Source organism: Amblyomma americanum, chromosome 9 (assembly GCF_052857255.1).
Source record: "Amblyomma americanum isolate KBUSLIRL-KWMA chromosome 9, ASM5285725v1, whole genome shotgun sequence".
Taxonomy (NCBI): Eukaryota; Metazoa; Arthropoda; class Arachnida; order Ixodida; family Ixodidae; genus Amblyomma; species Amblyomma americanum.
This window is the reverse complement of record NC_135505.1, coordinates 151,161,930-151,182,826: the sequence shown is the minus strand read 5'-3', so window position 1 is coordinate 151,182,826 and position 20,897 is coordinate 151,161,930. Positions and strand designations below refer to the sequence as shown.

At 45.3% G+C, this 20,897-nt stretch overlaps 2 protein-coding genes across 2 annotated transcripts in view; one reads left to right on the top strand and one right to left on the bottom strand.

Moving 5' to 3' along the window:
- Positions 1-5,254: 5,254 nt before the first annotated feature.
- waw (Translation factor waclaw) lies at positions 5,255-10,339 on the bottom strand. The gene has a single exon (XM_077638126.1). The coding sequence runs from the start codon at positions 10,262-10,264 to the stop codon at positions 8,276-8,278; it is 1,989 nt and encodes a 662-aa protein (XP_077494252.1). The 5' UTR covers positions 10,265-10,339; the 3' UTR covers positions 5,255-8,275.
- A 3,542-nt stretch (positions 10,340-13,881) lies between these two features.
- Positions 13,882-20,897, top strand: part of Sec10 (Exocyst complex component Sec10) — a 44,449-nt gene continuing 37,433 nt past the window's right edge. The window contains exons 1-2 of the mRNA XM_077638125.1: positions 13,882-14,093; positions 19,893-20,129. Of these exons, the coding sequence (XP_077494251.1) occupies positions 14,064-14,093; positions 19,893-20,129 (267 nt within the window). The 5' untranslated portion in view covers positions 13,882-14,063. The remainder of the gene's footprint in view (positions 14,094-19,892; positions 20,130-20,897) is intronic.

Below are 20,897 nucleotides of genomic sequence, written 5' to 3'. Positions count from 1 at the left end.
GCCTGAAATGAAATATTGAATTGTGCTACGTAAGGGTACCGAGTCGTTAAATGATGGTCAGCGCACAGAGCGAAACGACGCTGTAGCGGGCTTCACACTTTCTGAATACACCGTTCGTAAATAGTTTCCCTTTAACATTTTCAGGCCTGCGTGAATATTGCGCTAAAAAAACAAAAGCGAAGCAGCAAACAATTCTCAAATAGTATATGCGGAGCCCAGTTCTCACGAACGTCACATGTTCCCAAGTTCTTTGAACAGCAAAAGCTTTCATCAGGTACAATAGGCGAGAAATGCGGAACGAATTCAACGTATTAACTATCGTGTAAATAATTTGCTTATTTCTCCATATTTTACTCTCAGTGAAAGCATTGCGAGTGCGTCTATGCTCCGACCTTAAAGCTCTTGGACAAGCAAGGGCAGGTAATGATGGAAAATTATAGTGCCAAATTATGAGACTCAAGGGAGGGGTCAGCTGAATACATATTTGCACTACAACGTCCGTTTACTGTGCGGGGAAGGTATTTCAATGCGGTAATTATTACGCGCTAATAGAAGAAATCATTCTGGTTTGTCTTTGTAAAGAAACCGCTATAGCTCAGAAAGGGAATCGTTTTTTTTTTTGTTCGTCCAGTGAAGTAGAGCAGCTTCCACGCCAGGTTAATTTAAAAACCAATATGCTCGGCCATCCAAAACATCCATCACCACATAAAAGTAAATATTACGAAGAAATCGCAGCTGCATGTGGATGTACACGGGCAAGAGCACATTAATCCCGGGTTCGTTATCATGCTTTACGTGTTGTCACCCGTGTAAATTGTTGCTATTGTGCTCTTAGCGCCCATCAGCGTCATAGTGGAGAAAATTAATCGGCCGCCCTGCCCTATCGCTGTACTCGTAGCGCACGTGCAGCTTCGGGACGTTAAACACCACATATCATACCATATAGCCGTAACATACCATGTCGCACCGTACCATACTGTACCATACCATACCGTGCTGTACCATGCCATACTATACCATACACGTTCCCTGCCCCAAACACTAGCCACTTGTTCCGTTTGTCAACGCCACTCAACAAAAAAGCAGTACTCGATGTTTCAGGGCGAGTGCCGTTGCTATCCCTTGTAGGCATGTCAGTTGTTCGATTTAACCGGGCGTGAGTGGAGTGCTGCACAATACCCCGGATTATCTTTGCCATAGCGCCATAGCACTGGAGTAATCCCAGTTAACACATCTGCTTAACACGTGAACAGCAACATGCGCCTGTACTTCCCACCCAGGCCTGTGGCATGCACTGTTCACGGTGTGCAACTGTAGATGCAAGCTAATTAGGCTACCGGTGTAGGCTTACTTACGTTTCAAGAACTCCATCGAGATGTGAAATCGTTGCTGCAAAGAACGCTTCTACTAAAGAAGAACCGCGTCATGCAACCGAAACTAGGAGCACCGCGGAAACTTCTTATTAAGAAGCCAGGTTTGTCTTCGCGAAATTTTGACTGGGACGAACTTCACTGAGCCTTGACAGCTGGGTTGTTGGCACCAACTTTAGAACACAGTACAAGCGCAGTAAGTGATCAATCAACGGAACAGGCTAATCGGGAGGATCAAGTTCGCGTTCGCGTGCACGTGACGCTTTGCCTGAATTTATTGCACGCCGTCAGCCACTGTTATCGCTACTTCGCGCCTCATAAACACTGCGAACATAATAACGTGTCCAACATGTACCAGATGTTCTCTTGCACGCAAACTTATAATCCACTGCACTGCTGATGTATGTGCACGCGTCTATATTACATTGCTCTACTCGATATCGGGGGCTGTCTTTGTGGTGCACCGTAGCGATTCGTTTCAAAACGGGTGAATTGTTCCTTTGCCATCCGGGTTCGTTTTTTTTTCTTTTTGTTCGTCAAAATCTCAGCGTGCTACGACCATGTTGAAAACAAGTCCACCTCACAGAATAGGGTCGACGCTGTACGACACGAGGCCGCAGTGGAAATTCGCCGCTTAATTGTGGTTAAACCACTGCAGACGCGACAGGGGCGGGAGCGTCGTACACCTGAGTTGTGTCAAGTTTCCCCCTTCTCATGTGTTATGCGGGTGTAAGAAACAGAGCCCTGTTGAAAGGGACAGCAACAGGTCGATGAGAGCGGAAGAACATGGGGCTGTCACGGAAATGAGCCCTACTCGGAAAACTGCGGGAAGACCTGCCAACGGCAGACAATGGCAGAGAAGAAACGCACAGAGCAGTGTAGTGAAAAACGAAGATTAAGGACAACCTACAAGAACTGCATGCGTGATATGCTAAACTCCTATGAGTGATGCAATAGCTTGGAGCATCGCCGTGACATGCAGCTAGCCAACACTTCTGTTACCGTTAGTGAACATTTACACTTCTGCCGCTAAAAACGTAGGATAACGCACATTCGTGGACACGTTTCTGAAGGTTTTTGCACAGTGTATGAGTAATGCGAAGCTCTGATCCGCTTTGGGGTGCAATGCTCGTGGCAGTCGCGAGCCCCTCGCACGAAATTCCTCGCCACGTTTTTACTCCGCACGCTGTTGTTCCTCTGGTTGGCAACAACTGTTCCCAGTGTAGGAACAAAACTGGAAAATCCAGATTTGTTCATTGTGGTGTTTCGCAGCGCTGTTTGTGTTAAATGCGTGGGTCGCGAACAAACTGTAATGTGGCACGCAAGTAATGTACTCGAGCGTTGCGTTGGCAGGAAGCCCTTTGGTTTGATATGATTTGGTTTGGTTTATTGGGGTGTAACGTCCCAAAGCGACTCAGGCAATGCCGTAGCGGAGTGCTCCGGATAATTTCGACCACCTGGGGTTCTTTAACGTGCACTGGCATCGCACATTACACGGGGCTCCAGCATTTCGCCTCTATCGAAATGCAACCTCCGCGGCCGGGATCGAACCCGCGTCCTTCGGGACAGCAGCCGAGCGCCATAACCACTCAGCCACCGCGGCGCGTTTTCCTCGCATAACATTTACTGTTTATGCATGCTCCAGAATACAAAAATTATAGTACCAATGCAGTTTCTTATTCAGGCAAAATCTGTATCGTTGCCTGCTTTCTTAAATTTTGAGCGATAATAATTCCTTATTCGTAAAAACTATATCGCTAAATTTTACATCGGTTAGTAGAGTTTGCATAAAACGCAGTGTAAAGTAGTTATGTTGAAAGAATGTTGAATAAAATGGGTGAGTGGTTTAAGCAAAGGGTGGCTTGCCGACATCGTTGATTTACATTTTTTGCAATCGACTGGCGCCTTAGATTAACATATCTGAGCTTAGGTTTTGTCAGAAAAAGATCTATAAACAAAAAAGTAACTCATCACGAAGAGGCGCACTACACGCTAAAGCATACCGCCATTATGGAATAATGAGGAAGTGCTTAAAAATTTTGACATCGCATTAGTGAAAGGCCTAGAATACAGCTGACCTTTTGCTTTCACTTTTTCTGAAATCTATGGCTTTTCTAAAATTGTCAAACTTGGCACACAGGTATACGTCAACTTATTTAGGGCAAACGGGTAGGTGCCTGAACAAGAGGCTTGGAAAACACAAAAAAATTGTGCGAACAAGTTGCGAAATCCGGGAATCTGGCACCACATTGCGCACACTGTAAATGCAACCCGATGCTAAAAAACACCAAGGTAATAGGTCGGGCCAGAAACAGGCGGGAACGCAAAATTATCGAAGCTTTCGCTATGCATGTTGCTCCAGATAAGCAATGCGTCAGCTCACCTTCGGTGATGTTAGGGAGAACTGAATTAAACTACCTCAAGAATAGTAATCTTCGGTTGTTGTAAGGGCACGTGTTGATAGATTTTTTCTTATTTTTTCTTTTTCCTTCATATCACTCTTGTCAGTGCCGCCCGCTCTTCCCTCTTCTGTGTATGATATAACGTTAATGTGCGTATAGTCATGTTTCTTCAGAAAATAAACAGTTGTTAGAAAGCGCTTCGTCCTGTGTGTTCATCCCTTTCCGTATTTTGATAGTGCTTACCAATACCTTCAGGGATGCATTTCCAACTAGCCCCAGTAGTGGCTCTTTTGAAGTAACGGGCTTAAATTGAACGGACAATAAGAATAAATGGCCGGAAACAGCAACGTCTCGTGCAGGTATGGCGGATCCTGGAGGAAAGCCGGGATTGAGGCTTTGGAGGCCCGCCACTCAATGAGAGTTTCCTGGTTCTTTGGGGCTAGTATTTATAGGGCCTCTCCACAATACGGCAAGGGCTCTTTGCCACTAGGGGTACGACGCGCCTCTTTTCAGTTTTTCTTCTCACATATCTCACATAACTATCCTACTGTATGCACGTGGCAGCGAATGTGGTTTAGCTCGAGACAGTGGACAGGTCCGTGTATGTTCCTTCAATAGCCACACACACCGAGTTCGAACTTGGCCATGGCGGCCACGTTCCGATGCAGGTGAAATGCAAAAGAAACCGGCGGGACGTACGTTAAATTTAAATGCAAAGGCTGCTGTTGTACCCCTCGGGTGGTTTATAACAAAGCTATTACAGCTTTACCTGCACACTACACTGCACCAACTCTAGTGACGCCCTTTTTTGTTGCTATCAACATGCCACACTGCCGCCCACTGGCGTGCTGACAGCGTCACCGCTCATGTGCAGTAGGCATTGCTAGGCCTAACTTATTTCGCAAAATAAGCAGTAATAAGGGAATGTCATGGGGCGATTCATGCATACCAATGTCCAACGCATCATTACGGAGAAGAAAACACGGAAGCGAAAATTTGGCGTCGATACTCCTTTAAGTCACGTTAGGAATAGTAAAGGCTACAGCACACGCAAGTTTCTATCATTGAGCTAGCAGAGTGAAACATTAGCTTTTGTATAGTCCTAAGCACCCACTTTGTCTGTGTCCGTCTTTTCTGTCAACTCTGTCATTGTTCCTCTTTAACACTGTTGTACTGGCGAGCCACCAAGGACATAGAACGGACAGCAACAGACTCTGATCATACTTTTCGCGAGAAAAAAATGTGGACGAGGACAAAATAAAACTCAAATCTTTCTCTTCCTTTATGTTCTTCCTTAGTCCACATAAGTGCACGAATATTGCTCGCACTTATACTGACTTTGGCTTGAGTGCTGTTACGAGGTACAATAATCTAAAAGAATGAGAACTGGGGCTGGCTGATTATACTTGCTGCTTATTTTATGTGCAGTACATTTAACGGGAACAGAATGACTATTATGAAAGGATACAAAAACACACAGAGTACAAACTAACAACTGTTTATTGTGCAGGAAATTATCTTTAATACACGAACTGCAAATGCCGTTTCACACATACGCACAGCAAGAAAATGGCATAAAAAACTGCAGTATGTCACAATGAGATGTGATTTGTCTCATGCAGGCTCTATGGAACACTATTTCATAATGATGGCAAGACGGGCGAGTTGGTGATACATACTTAAGCAAAAAGAGCGCAATAGACAAGGACAACAAGGAAAGAAAACAACATAGCACTGGTCCTGTTGTTTTCTTTGCTTGTTGTCATCTTTTGTGCTATTTTCGCTTAACTATTTCATAACACAGTAGAAAACAACTGCAAATATAAATATGTTATTATGAAACAAATAACTGAAAATAATTGTGCTGAATTTTATTACCTTTTTTTCATTCTTTTTCGGGGGTGCTACCATTTACTTCAGCCTTCCCCACTAATTAAGAGGCCTATGCATGTCTAGGATGCCATCATAGAAGAGAGTGAAGTCAGTGCTAGATTTTCACCTGCAGAGAATGAAGTGACTTTGTCTTCCTGCTAAATTAGCCTACTCTCTTATTATCTCCCAGCTTGTGACAAATGCTAAACTAAGGATTCGTTACATCTTAGAGTATGGGCTCCGTGCGCTGGTATGGTGGCGCCAGCAGCGACCACAACGCCAGCGCCGCCTCGTGGCACTCGCCGCGTTAACCGGACGCTCAGTCACGGCCGGTCTCTCGAAGGGAGAGCGCGCGCGCCCTCCTCGAGACTGGCCGTGGTGGCCCTGCGCCTTCCTCCATGCCCAATGCGTTAGCGCCAGCCCGGCCGCATAGCAGACGTGCACTGACCGCGATGCCATTCTAAGTCAACGCCTTCTTCTCTGCGGATTTCAACGCATTGAAAGCCTTGACGCCACTACTGCTGCATTTCGTTTTTGGGCTGATCACCGATTCCGAGCAACCATGATTGTGTTGCAGTCCCGACGGCACTGCAATATCTGGCAGCGCAGTTGAGCTTATTGATATTAATTAAGTACCTTTACAGTTTGAGAAACAAGGCTCTGACCCAAATAATGAAATCAGCTATGTAATTTACATCCACTGTGACATCGACTATGTGAAAGGTCGGCTAGAAATGCGAAAAACGCAAACTTACTACACATAAATATCAGATGATAGTGCTCTACATCCTGCACGATTGACCCTGCTTTAATTTATATATTTCCCTCAGAGGAGCATAGCTCTAAGCATACAAAAAGACGATGGGTTTCTTGGTATCTTCCACAGTTAGAGCAGTTTTATTTCAGGAATTTCATGAAGGCACCAATTACATTAATTGTTTTGGTCGTATTTCTCTTTTGGTAAATACTTAACTATAGAAAGGCCGCCGCGGTTGCTCGGCGGTTATGGTGCTCAGCTGCTGACCCAAATGACTCGTGTTCGATCCTGGTTGCGGCGGTCGCATTTCGGTGAAGGCAAAATTCTAGAGGCCCGCGTACTGCGCGATGTCAGTGCACGTTAAAGAACTCCAAGTAGTTGCAATTATCTGGAACCTCCTACTATGGCGCCCCTTATAGTCTTCGTTGCATTGGGACGATAAACCTAATTAAAATCAAAAGATTAATTCCCGAAATTAAGGGTTTAGTGATGTTGTGAAATCCAAGAAATATATAGAGAAATTTGAACCACTCTCTATTTTTCTTTTTATTCGTCTAGAACAGGATTTGAGATCTCATAAATGCAACAAATAAAGATACAAAATTTTAAACCACTGAAGGAAATAAAATGATGCAAATAAATACACAAAAGCTTAGGTGAAACAATGTGAAAAACGACATAAGCACTCTCAAAAGTACGACGTCGCTCCCACTACATACACACACGCACGGAAAAAAAAACTAGAAACAAAATTGACACGCTGAACCACAGATGAGCATAACAAACGAAGACTTAAACTTCAGATGCTAGCTCCAAGAACTTCACCGTAGGCCATTTCCTGTGACTGACTGAACGCATTCCTTCACTCTACATAAAGACATAAAGCAGCTCCTACCAATGATGTCACGTTCGAAACACCCCAGTCAATGTAAACCATTTCCCAGTTCACTCCCATGAATTTAATTCCACAGTGCACTCATTTCCAGCATACCCTCTGTGCATGAGCGAGCATGCACGATGTCCAAGAAAAGCGTTTAAATATATTCGGTACTTTGACTGCAGTGTTTTTATAGCTGTTATGACATTGAGTAAACACAGCAGTAAGTAGAGCACCCATAATTATCCAAATTTGTTCTCGCCTTCGGACGAAACACCTCACCGCTCGCCTCGCTCACTGCAAACTGAACCGGAGAGCTGCGTTGGCTGCGTCCGCCTTTCGCCACTGCTGTTAACCAGGTGGCGCCACTCACGCGCGCCAAACTGCAGCGCACGGAGCCCATAGACAGTGCTCAAGCCAAAGCAGTTCACAGCACAAGGTAATATGCGACTATAATGAAGTCACACCACAATCTGCAGTTCATTTTCCACCTTATGCAAGCACAACAGCACAGACAAAATGCAAAAAGAAACTGCCCTAGAAAAGCTTTATATACCAACAGCCCCTGCAGAGCATGGCTGGTACATCTTATGTGTAAGCATGCCAGTTTCCCTGAAATGCCCTTTAATATAAAACTAGGGGCAATAAAGTACTAACTAAATAACAGAAGATTCATCAGAAGTATCCTTGTCAAGCAAGTACTTATTAAACATGCCCACACAGTTCTTAATTTCAACAAATTATGGCATCATGACCGCTGCTGTGCATAAAAGCATCCTGATAGCAGTACCTACTGTGGCATTTGGACTGCTCTTGACGTATCATCATCACCACCATCAGCCTGACTACGCCCACTGCAGGAGAAAGGCCTCATCCATATCTCCTGTGCCTACAATTTTCCTTTCCATAGCTCACTGTGTTGTCCTGCCATGCAACTTGAACATTTTACCTGCACACAAACACACCAAGACTTCACTTTTACACTAGCACCACAGGATCATGTCCGCTTTAGAACATTGATGAATGCATCACGAGGAACTTGAATGTTTCCAATCATTCTAAGTTTTTTCTGTTTCTCAGAATGCCTCTTCAAGAGTTTCATCTTGCGAGTTATATCACCACCATAACACTTTGCGAGGACATTTTTCTTAAGAGCCTTGATATCTTCACGAGCCAGAATTTTGCCTCCAACAGCAGCTTGAAGCGATACAGCATAAATCTGCTGTGGAATGCTCTCCTGCAACCGGAGTAGCATGGAACGACCAAACTGCCGGGCACGTGTTGCATGCACAATCGTGGTTAGCTCTTCAACAACATTTCCATTTATTAGGATATTCAGCTTCACCAGGTCAGTGAGCTCATAGCCAACTTCTTCGTAGTCAAAGCTGGCATAGCCTGATGTAATGGATTTGAGCTGATCATAAAAGTCAACAATAACCTCACTCAGAGGAAACTTGTATTGGATAAGTATTGTACTGTTGTCTATGTTCTGTGTAGTCTTTGCAACACCCCTGCTGTCAGCACAGAGGCTCATCACTTTGCTGAGGTAAGTGTCTGGAGTGATAATAGTTGCCATTACCATTGGCTCATAGTACTCCTTGATGATTATAGGGTCAGGCATGTCAAGCGGATTGTTTATGGTGACCATTTCACCTCCATAATGCTTGATGTTCTTGGCTCCATGAATTTTAATACGGTAGCTCACACTAGGAGCAGTCACAACAACCTGTGCATCAAACTCCTGGTCAAGCCTCTGGCAGAAAACATCCATGTGAAGGAGTCCAAGAAATCCCAGACGCCATCCCTGGCCCAGCGCAGGGCTGGACTCACCAGAGGCTTGCACACTGGGATCAGTTAAAAGAAGGCGGTCAATTGCACTTTTCAGGTCATTGTTTTTTGATTGGTCTTCAGGGTAGATGCCGGCAAATACCATAGGCTTCGATTCTTGTAACTTTGGCAGGGGCTTAATATGATCACACTTGTGTGAAAGCGTGTCACCTGCGTAAGCTTCTTTGGGGGATCGCATGTTTGCCACAACATAACCAGTTTGACCAGCACACAACATAGCAGTCGGGGTTTCAAGAGGTTTCATGAATCCCAAATCTCGCACAGTATACACTGCTCCTGTTGTGTGAGACACGATTTCATCCCCAGGACGCAACGTGCCGTCGATAGCTATAACTAATGCAATGACACCACGGTATCGATCGTACCACGAGTCCAATAGCATGCCCCGAAACGGTGCGTCAACGTTTCCACCGGGTGGAGGTATCCTTTCTACAACAGCATTCACCAGTTCTTCAATGCCAGTGCCTTCCTTGGCAGATATTTTGAGCACGTCTTTCTTGTCAATACCAAACAGGCTCTCCATCTGCCCCATCACACCTTCGACATTAGCGTTTTTGAGGTCTATCTTATTCAAAACCGGTATGATAGAAAGATCAGCACAAAAGGCGATGTTAAAATTGGCCACCGTCTGGGCCTGAATTCCTTGGTTGGCGTCGACCAGGAGAATGACACCTTGGCAAACTGAGACTGATCGCAAAACCTCGTAGCTGAAATCGACATGTCCAGGCGTATCGATCAGGTTGAGTAGGTAAGGCTCGGGATGACCGGGTTTCTTGTATACCATCGACACTGTCTGCGCCTTGACTGTGATGCCTCGCTCCCGTTCGACCGGAAGTCTGTCCAGCACCTGCTTGTTATCCTTAGAAGCCTTGATCGTCCCTGTGAACTCCAGAAGCCGGTCAGAAAGCGTGCTCTTTCCATGGTCAACATGAGCTACGATACAGAAGTTCCGGACGACCTTCTGCGGGAACTGGCTTGGGTCGACGTCGTATGTGCGTTCCTTGCCGGTTTTCGGGGCTGAAGTGGTGGAGCAAAGCCTCTGCAGCCGATGAGGCCGCCAAATCCCGTTATGTACACATCCGTTCCAAACTGCCCCGCGTAGGTTACAACACCAAGCGGAAACGAAGGCGCAATGCATGGCACAAGACGAGGTACCCGCAAATCGCGAGCTCGCGTCACCCACGAACCCGCGCCGCACGTGAAACGCACTGGACAAATGAAGGCAGAGTCATCATGAAGTCATCAGAGAGAGTCAGCGGCATAGAGAAATATCGTCTAGAGGGAAAGCTGTCGCCACCATGCGAGAGCGCTTCATCCAGAAGACAAATCCGTATGTAATAAAATATAGTAACTGTACATCGCAGTAAATTTGCAGAAAAACGACCACCGAATGTGTCCATTGCGAGATAGGGCTTTCCCTTCATACCGCTAAATATGGACCTCCTGCATGTTTGTAAACAAACGAGGTGGCGCTGCAGTCGCTAGCGAGCTCGTGGTAGGCAAAAGGTCGGGGAGTGGGGTCGCGGATAGGTGTTGTGCGCAGGTTTTCATGGCTTGTAGACGCGTTTCCAGTTTCTGCGAATCATACCAATGGTCGATGCTTCCAACTTAGTAATTTGTTGAAGTACACGAGCTCGCGTTGTTCACGTGCGGCCTATAAAGAGAAATAGTTTGCCACTGTGTATTGTATATATGGTTAGCAGTAAACATGTAGAAAGCGTTCCTGCCGTTTATTTATGCGCTAGGCATTGAATAAAACAAGTTTTGACACTCTGCACTAGCCGGAATGATTTTACTTCGGGACAGTAGTGAGGGGAAGTGCTGGCGTTGTTTCGTCGGAGCAGACATGCGCTCATCGTCTGCTGACATACGTACGTGTCGCGCTGCGCGAAAAGTGGGGACAGCGTCGTGTCCCCGATCTCGTGTCTCGCTTAGCGCTGTTTTTAGCCGCATGACCACGAACCAGCCATGCCGACTTGTCCTCTTGTTAAGCTGGTCGATTTGATGAAAATTTTTGATTTCTAGAATTATTTTCTTTCCTAGCCCTGAAGTCTAGTTTCGTGACGAAAAATTATAGCAAAATATTTAGTACAAATTTATAAATTACGCTTTTTATAAGTGTGGTCGTCAAAAACTGTGAGGTAATTTCTTTGATTTCAGTGCCGCATTTCTTTGACCAAAGCGAAAGCGAAGATGCCATAAACGAGGGAATAAACTTTAAGGTTCGTTTTCTGACCTCTCACATTTTCTGCGACTGGATCACTCACCTTCGTAATTCGCATGAAAATCAAATGATTCCATTTGTCGCAAACTATTCCTGAGACGTCGAGGAGCGTAATAAATCTCTCGATTTTTATCCCTACATGTGCAGTATTGTGTTAGTTACTTTTTGTAAGGAACGTTTTCATGTAACTATGCATGCATAAGTACTGATCATATAGAAAAAAGAACCAATCGCGTCATCATACAGAACAGGTCTTTATGCACATGCTGGCATAAAAAAACTGCGCACTATCTACTCAATTATTTGAGACCTAGCTTGGGGGGGACTTGACGACGGTGTTAATTATAATTACCCAGAACTCCACCAGGTATAGCTATAAATAAAAGGAATGACTGAAACTAGCGTAGGAATTTCATATTTGCACCAAGTTTAGTTACATATCGCATGCATGAATAACGAAAACACTTTTCATGCCGCGTCCCCTCTCAATCTCGCCACGTGTCAGTAGCACGCCTGCGGCTGCTTCTTTCCAAACAAGCTTCGCGATCATGTATTACCTCATGAAACATATGACACATGCATGATGCAATGAAAAAGCATATGGCGTTTAGCACACTTAAGGTACGCTATTCTAAGCACACCAACGCGACCGCGCAAGATTGACACAACTTACCAGACTACTTTCTACTCGAATGAAATAATTACGTCGTCATATCAAGAAACAGTTTCAAGTAAATATTGAATGGCACAAAACGCGCCATTTAAACATGGTGTGCTATTAACAAAAAAACGCATTCCTTGGGGGCGAGTGAACCTGTCGCCGCCCCGTGCACTCCGGCTCAAGGTGATAAGTATATACGTGTGCAGCTACATAGGTCTTTTTTTTTTTTCCTTGAGCAATTATCAGCCTACTATCCTGAATTTCAGGTGAATGAACGCAGTAACTTGCATGCTATTAAGTGCACTGAGTGGCAGTGCCTATCGACTCCCAGACTTCGCGCTTTACTACCGTGGCCCAGTGCCTGTTAGCCAGTTTCCGAATGCGGCATTTATGCGCGAGAAACCTATCGAGGCTAATTTAATATTTTTTATGCTACTACGCGGATCCAGCAGTGACGCAGCTGGTCAATATATGCTGCTTCTGCAGTGCACAGGCTTGAAGCAGCCGCCGGTAACTGCGTCAGCTGCGGCAGGCACGGGAAAGCGGAACCTGTTTTGCCTACCATGCGAAAGTCGCTGCTAACATCAGCGCCACCGCATCTTCGTGACGTCGCGGGGTGAAGGAGGCCCATAGCAACCGTGGCAAATACTTTTTTTTTCGCTTAACAGACACACTTTTTGGAGCAAATATTATTGAAAGAAAAAATTGTTAGTTCTTAAGATACTACACTTTGGCAGCTTCCATCATCGCATGGTGAAAAACAGAAACCTTTCATTGGTGTAGTCTGCTGTTGCGGGATGCGTGATATGTCCGTGCATAGGCTATGTTCATGCCGTGAGAAACATGCCCGCTTTTCTGAGAAACTTGTTTGCGCGCACTATGTGCCCAGCCAGCCCAGCTCTCGGCATGTCCTTGCGCTACGCCTACAGATTTTGCCAAGAAAAACATGAACCTAAGGAAGCGCAAACCTCTCCTAGCTACCACAAGTAAGTGATGGCCGTGATCATGCTGACAAGTGCTACATAATGGTATTTGCGTGAATAGTCGTTCCTGCATGCAGTGCACGACCATCACCAGTCTTCGAATTGAACCAATCCTCGGCGAGTACGGTTAGCATAAGTTGCGCTTGTCGAAGCGAGTACGGTTAACATAATCAAGTTGCGCTTGTCGAAGTATTTTGCGCTTTTAAATTGTCGCCGAGACACCTACGAAAAGTGTGCAGAGTGGTCACAGCAGCGGACTATTGCGTTGTCTGCTCACACACACAAAAAAAAAAAAACTTGTTCCCTTCTTCCACATTTCAATGCACAGGTAGCGCATTCCGCTGAGCAAAACCCAGCTTGCTGCATAAATGGCTCCCAGTGTGGGGGCAAAAGGAATTTAGGCCTAGCAGGAACCAAGCACTGTGCTCAGCTCACTTCGAGTCAAGCGCCTTCGGATGCTTTGGATCTCAAATGAACAGCCTGCGTAGCTGCGCTACACAACTACAAAGTGGACAAAACATACGTAAAAACAACAATCATGAAAGCGAAACCGGACAACCAAAAACATTCAATCCATAGCACAATCAACGAGCCACTAGATGTCAATCCAGTTTGCTGTCTTCCCAGCATGCCTCGGGAGTTCATGGTGGATGAAGTGAAAAGCCGTCAGCTTTCCCTCTAGTACCCTACCATAAGGAACGCTATGGTTTTTTACTCGTGAAGCAAAATTACCCCTTGCTTGAGAACCGTACTAGTTCACTGTAACGGAACCAAGCACCGAACGCCGTACCTGAGAGCACTAGACCAACTGGACGACTAGACCCCAACTGGCGCTGGTTACTACACAGCCTCCAGCGACCCGCAGCATGCATAGGCTTGCTTCCTCCATGTTCTAAAATCCGTGCTGCTCGTGCCCCCCCGCGTACCGTGGCTCCGTAGCCTGCCGGCTTTCCGTTGCGCGCCACGGTCGTGATTGCCGAGGGGTGTGTCGCACTGTGGTTTCTCCGTGGCATCAACTTGCTTTGCGGCGCTATTTCCGGATGTCAGAGACAGCGGCGCGTGAGGCAGCATGTCGCACTTCTTGCCCGAGCTTGAACAGGTGAAGGGACTTCGTGGCACGCCTTTTTGTTTGTTGCGGTAGCAGACCTAATTAATGTTGTGGTCACTGTCATTTGGTGCTGACAATATATGCATTGTTATAAAATCATTAAAGCAGTATGTGTGTTGAAATTATACTTCTAGGACGGCACATTGCAACATTTATTGCAGTTTTAACTCTAGCCTTGTTGTTTTCATTTGAGGCCAACCGTATCGGTGGTTTCGTGTCGCCTAACTGGATCGGCCGGTCGGAGCTGCGAATGATAATAAGTTTAAAGAAACGTAGAATCTAACCGGAACGCTTCGATGGACGGTGTTGGCGTCGTGTCGTATTGTTACTGAGAGCTTGATCGTGCGAAAATATCAAGGCGGCCGTTCCCGAGTGCATTCGATAATTTCTCGCCTGCCGTCATGCGGGCTTGCAGGAGTGCTGTCGTAGGAGCTGCGCGATACAGCAGCCACTTCTTCGAATACGAGATGGCTAAAAGCCCGCTTCAGAGGCTTTCCTGTCGCTTTCCTGCCGCCACACACGCAAAGTCCGAGTGTAGTTGTTGACAAAGCTTTCCTTCATTGGGATTTTTTATTTTATTTTAGACACCCAGCACTATTGCTGCCATCCACAGTTATCGTTCTCTAGTAGTTATCTAGGATCTCCAGTGCGCCCACACAATCTAGTGCCATGACGCTACTGGTAAGAGTGGCATTTGCCCATGCTCCATAATTCTGCTACGCCGTAGCTTTCTCCTTTTAGTCATGAGCCACCAGTAGCCTGGTTTGAGCAAGCCAAAGAGGTGGTGGCATTATGACTTGAACATGGCTTTTTCTTCTCAAATGGTGCCTGCAGATTGAGTGTTTTACTACCAACACAACCTCCCACCGCCTAACAGCTGACTCCCTGGAAGCGTTTGTTTCTTCATTTGCCCGCAAGAGGGTGCATTATGCTAATTGGTGCTTAAATTCCATTTCAGAAGCGCTAAAATTTGACATGGACACAGTGGGCAGACTGCAATGAGCGCTTCTTTCATGTCTGTCTCCTTGCTTGTGTGTCCAGTCTTAGCACTTCTGAAGTGATGTTCATATTGTGAGTAGGATGTAGCAGTCCACAACTCTCCAACAGTTTAAGCCATCCAATGCATGCGGCATCACCACCAAAGCTCCAAAAGTTGTTTCATCGCTGAAGCCTGACCTGAATAAATAAAAATAATATTGCCACAACTGGTTTCGAACCTGCGGCCAGTGCACAAGAGCACTATACTATTGCCGCAACCAATCACGCCTGGTGTTATACTGCAACACGCTCTCGCGCTGTGCATCGCACATCGTAGTCTTCAACTTCTATCTGCGGCACGGACAGATCAGATCAGCTTAGCCTCGATCAGAGCTTAACCTGAGTCTAATATTGTCTCCAGACGTGCTGACGACCCAGCAAAGCAAAACCATGAACCTACCAGGCTAAATACATGCTTTCACACGTCTTCTTGGTTTAAATATGTTAAAATCCTACCAGTTTTTTTGTCTGATATTTGTACCATCCTGGTCTTGACATCTCGCTCACTTCCTTAAAGTGAAATCCTTCATTTGCTAATCTCAGTGTCACTGTCAGGGCCAGTGATAGTGTCAGTGATACTGTCACTCAGTGTCTCAGTGCGAGTAACTGGCAGACGAGTGTAGTGACCTACCTAACCTAAAAGAACAGTGCTAGGAACAAGACAAAGGACGAAGGGAGTTGCAGTGTGACGGCATCTTTGGCAATTACACAGTATCTTCCTACAACATTGGGGTGTTGTGCATCAAAGCTACCAAGGTTTGTCCTTGACACAGAACTGGTAGTGCGCGGTTTCCTTCTATGAGCCTGCAGTCCCTCCCAAGCAGCTGCAGTCATGCTTTTCCAGTGAATTCCTTGGTCTTGTAAAGTTATCTGGCCATGCCACATGACGTTTCCCTTCTCATGGTATCCACGCTGTTTCTGCAATGGACCACCAGTTGTCATTTCTACACATTTTGTGTCCAGCCTGTATCCATATTTTGCTTTTAATTTCAGCTCAGATGCTGTCGTTTCTCTCATCAACAATTTTTTCTTTCTGCCTCTGCGTTACATCTGTCATTTTGCTTCTCATCGTGCTCTACACTGTTCTCAGCCTGGCTTTCAGCCTTTTTCTTTTGCCCCCTAGTTTTGGCCACATACTCCAGTACTATTTGCAGGATACATTGGATGTTGTTAAACAGTCCCTTCCTAGTCCAGGGGTGAAATAGAAAAAGAAAAGGAAAACTGAAATGCATCCGATGCATGCTGGGACCTTGCTGTGGTTGGTGCGAGGAATGAAGGGAAAGCTGGAAATGCATGCTGTTCGCGGAGTCGCAAATGGCATCAGTGTCAGATTTTGCTTGTTTGCTGGCTTAGGTCTCAGGGGCCAGCGCTCTACCGAAAAGTCTAAGTTGGAGCTGTTCAGCGTCTGCTGGGTTGCTCTGCCACACTTGTTGGAAAGTCCAGAGGCAACAGATTCACCCAAACTGGTGCTGCATTGTTTTTCTGGGTGCTGTCGAGAGCAGTGTGGAAATGGTGCTCGTGTTTGTTGTTACTTTATGTTGCTTTGCCACAAGTTTGCACTTCCCAAGCTCTGGAGCTAAAGAAATGGAGAAAACACTAAAATGTGCGCATGGAAAAGAGAGCTCTGGGCACTCTGTTAAGCCGCCGTTAACCCCCTAACCTAACCTAACCTAACCTAACCTAACCTAACCTAACCTAACCTAACCTAACCTAACCTAACCTAACCTAACCTAACCTAACCTAACCTAACCTAACCTAACCTAACCTAACCTAACCTAACCTAACCTAACCTAACCTAACCTAACCTAACCTAACCTAACCTAACCTAACCTAACCTAACCTAACCTAACCTAACCTAACCTAACCTAACCTAACCTAACCTAACCTAACCTAACCTAACCTAACCTAACCTAACCTAACCTAACCTAACCTAACCTAACCTAACCTAACCTAACCTAACCTAACCTAACCTAACCTAACCTAACCTAACCTAACCTAACCTAACCTAACCTAACCTAACCTAACCTAACCTAACCTAACCTAACCTAACCTAACCTAACCTAACCTAACCTAACCTAACCTAACCTAACCTAACCTAACCTAACCTAACCTAACCTAACCTAACCTAACCTAACCTAACCTAACCTAACCTAACCTAACCTAACCTAACCTAACCTAACCTAACCTAACCTAACCTGCACGAGGCATTCAATGTGGGAGAGCTCAGCTCGAAATGGCTAGACAGAGTTGCCGCTTGGTGCAGACTCTGGCCAAATCTTGAGTTGCACTCTTACCGAGATTGTTTTTTATACCCCTTAGCTGTCGTCCCTGAATGACCAGCGTGTAAATAGTGTAAGATAAAATATATTCAGTGTGAAAGGAGTCTCATCTCGGCCTCATGATGTGTTGTCAGGTTACTGAACCCCAGCAGGGGAACATCACCAAGGTCCAACAGCAAAAAAATAACAAAAACAAAAGAAAAACTTGACTGTTATAGACTTTCCTTTCGAGGGACATGGGTGAGCTGCTGCTCATAAGTGTTTGGCTGATACTCTTAGATCTGCATCTCGTGGCACCTGATCTGCTACCTCCATGGTACAGCTTCCCCACAGGCTGTGATGCCACTTTGGCACGTGTGCAGAAGAAGACAAACTCTCACAAGAATACATAATGGAAGAATGTTTCACTTTAAAGCAAACGTATCCATAAAGTTTTATGTGGATGGCCTGGAAACATTTTTGTGCACTCATTAGTGCCTAGCCACACAGAGAAATCATGAGAGTACCACTATATATGTAAGTAGTTGCTGTATGCCACGTGTGGGACTATTAGAAATATGCTACACATGCAAGAACATAAAAAGCAGATATTATCTTCCTAAGCTTACTTCCAGCATAGGGCTCTAATATGGTTCAACATGTGATTGAAAATTGGTTTTTGGGGAATGGAAATGGTGCAGTATCTGTCTCACATCTACGGGGGGTACACGGGGGAGGGATAAAGGAGGGACTGAGAGAAGAAGAAACGAAGAGAGAGGTGCCATATTGGTGGGCTCCTGAATAATGTCGACCACCTGAGGATCTTTAAAATGCACTGATATCCTACAGCACATGGGCGCTTTTGTGTTTCGCCTCCATCGAAAGGTGGCCCTGTGATAGAGAGAATAGAACAGGACCATAACACAGTAGAACACCTACAGAGCATCAGTAAAGCAGCCGTTGCACATAGACATCAAATAAGATTTTTCTTTGTTCTGAGCCATGTTAGGATATATAGAAGAGAGAGAGTGGACACATCTGATGTACAAGGTCATGATGCCAAAATAAAGAAATTAAGTAGTCCCTATTAAAGGAGTATGGCACCAAATTTTTTCTTGCGTGCTTTCTTCTTTCAAATGATGCATTATACATCGATGATGGAGAATGTATGGACCACCCCAAAGTATTCTCCTATGATTGCTAAATAATTTATAGTTGTATTTCTTCTTGATGCAGCTTTGGTTTCAGTTTCACCAAACGAACACTGACTGCAATGTGTTACATCTGTTCAGGTCACGTGGTGCATAAAAAAAATCTAGAATATACTAGCTGGTACATAGTTTTAATTCATAACAATGCTTAAGCCAGCCTGTTTCAAGCGCTAGAATAACAACAGATGATGGATCGGCTGTTATATTGGAGTTTTTTTCTATGCTTCACATGACGTAAACTAAGCTTGCTCATCACAGACATCGTTCTATCGATGAAGCTGAAACTGCATGGGAGGAGAAATTCAATTACAAATTATTTAGTGGTCATAGGTGAATACCATGGGGTGATCCATATACTCTAGTGCCTTATGCCTCATTACAGAGAAAAAAACTTGCAAATAAAATGAACTGTAATAGTCTATAATCCTTTAAGATACATACAAGACGTAGTTGGAAAACATTGACAAATATAGCAAAATGTACAGGATAATATGCTGAACAACAAACTTCACCTCTTTAAACTTGTCCTTATACCAAGAGCGTCTTCTCGGTGGTCGCCTTTGTATTGGCCACGCTCACTGAATGTAACATGCATACACGTCACGAAATGCCTGGCTGTCATCATAGATGCTGCAGATTTCAGTGCTACCCGGAGTCTTCACCTCGTTGTTGCTGGCTATCATCGATGTAGAGTGTACAGCTAGCACTGAAGCTTGCACCATCCTTGAGAATCTGCTGCAAACCAAGCATGCAAATCCAAATGGGTTGACTTTGAACTGATGTCCAAATTTCTTAGCACCACTATCTTGGTTTGCCTGTCACTTGCATCTGAGTGAAGTGAAGAGAACTTATTTTTCAGTCCCAGTGGTTTGAGCATCCTCGGGGTTCAATCTCAGGGATTAGTGCTCCGGGTTCAGTCCCCTGTGCCTTCGGGTACCCACCTGTGATACAGTGGGTATGAGCTTTCCCCTTGACCTGTTGCTCGGCTTCTTTGGGGTGAAATGCTTGTGAAATGGGTCTTTGATCCCGCCTTGATTAGTAGAAAACACCTCGTGCCGTGGCGTTCTTTGGCCACAGATGACCTTGCGCCATTAAATTCACCAGCCTCATAATCACCATTTTCCAGTTTGATGTAAAGTAAATTTGGGTCCATTCTCCACAGTATCATCGTAGTCTCCACGAAGAGTCCTCTAAAGCCTCAGTGATTTTCCAGCATAACATACTGGAATATTTTATAACCTGCATCTTTCCTGAGCATACCGCGTGTTACTTGTGGCTTGCAGGAATCGTTCAGTCCCGAGGACTTTGTGGAGCGTCTTGCCTGGCGAAGCCTTGGGGGCAACATGGACCCCGAGACCTTTGACCCCACCGTGTTGCAGGAAGCATTCAAGCAGGGCATTCGGGATCTTCAGGTCCTCTTTGAAATGACCCAGAAGAAGTGCGAGCGCCTGGAAATGATATGCCGCGAAGAGGAGGCACGCCACTGCCAGAAGGTCACCGAGCTGCAGGACAAAAACAAGGTGATTCACTCTTAACAGCGCCTGAAGCAGTAAAAGTGAACGCCGTTTCAAAATAAGCTAAAACAAGAGCATTTGTACGCGGCGGAGCAGCCTACTTGAGGCAAAAACAACCTTTAATTTGCAGCGGAATGTGGGACTTAATGTTAATGGGAAAAGTATGTCCATGTATGAATTATCTGGACATACTTCAGTTCTCGTGGGCCTGTTAGAAGGAGGTATAGGACAGTTATATTAATTCACCCATGAGTAACCTCGACAAATTGTCAAGCAGCCAAGTGAATGGCACTAATATACCGGCAGCCCCTTTTTCAAAGAAACTTGCTTCAGGAAAAAAATGTTGTAATTTCGGTGCTCAAAACTGTTTTCCAGTTACTTTGCTTGATGATCGATTCAAGACCAGGTGACCAAAATAAGCAGCGCTCTAGATCTGAATTTGTCCAAAATTTCATGCATGGGTGCAGATGTGCTGGTGGGCATTGTTTCATGTGTGGCACAGTTTGGGAGGAGTGGGACAAAGGAGGGAGGGAAGGTGCCCGCCCTTGGCCCCACTTGTAAGTGGCAGATCAACTGGTTTTATCAAGGACTGTGCTTTTGTGTGTAGGTGGCTCATCTCGAGAAAAAGACAACAAACGGGGAGGCACAAATATGGCCAACTTGGCAGCATAGGGTCACTTCCCACTGCATGGATCTATTTGTTGTGTCTTTAGTGTGCTTTTGCATTGGGCTGATTTCTTTGTGCCAAGAGTAGTCAAAACTCTAAAGTACTTT

What these genes read in the sequence shown, in the direction of transcription:
- waw (XM_077638126.1), bottom strand. Translation starts at nt 10,264, where the DNA reads ATGCATTGCGCCTTCGTTTCCGCTTGGTGTTGTAACCTACGCGGGGCA.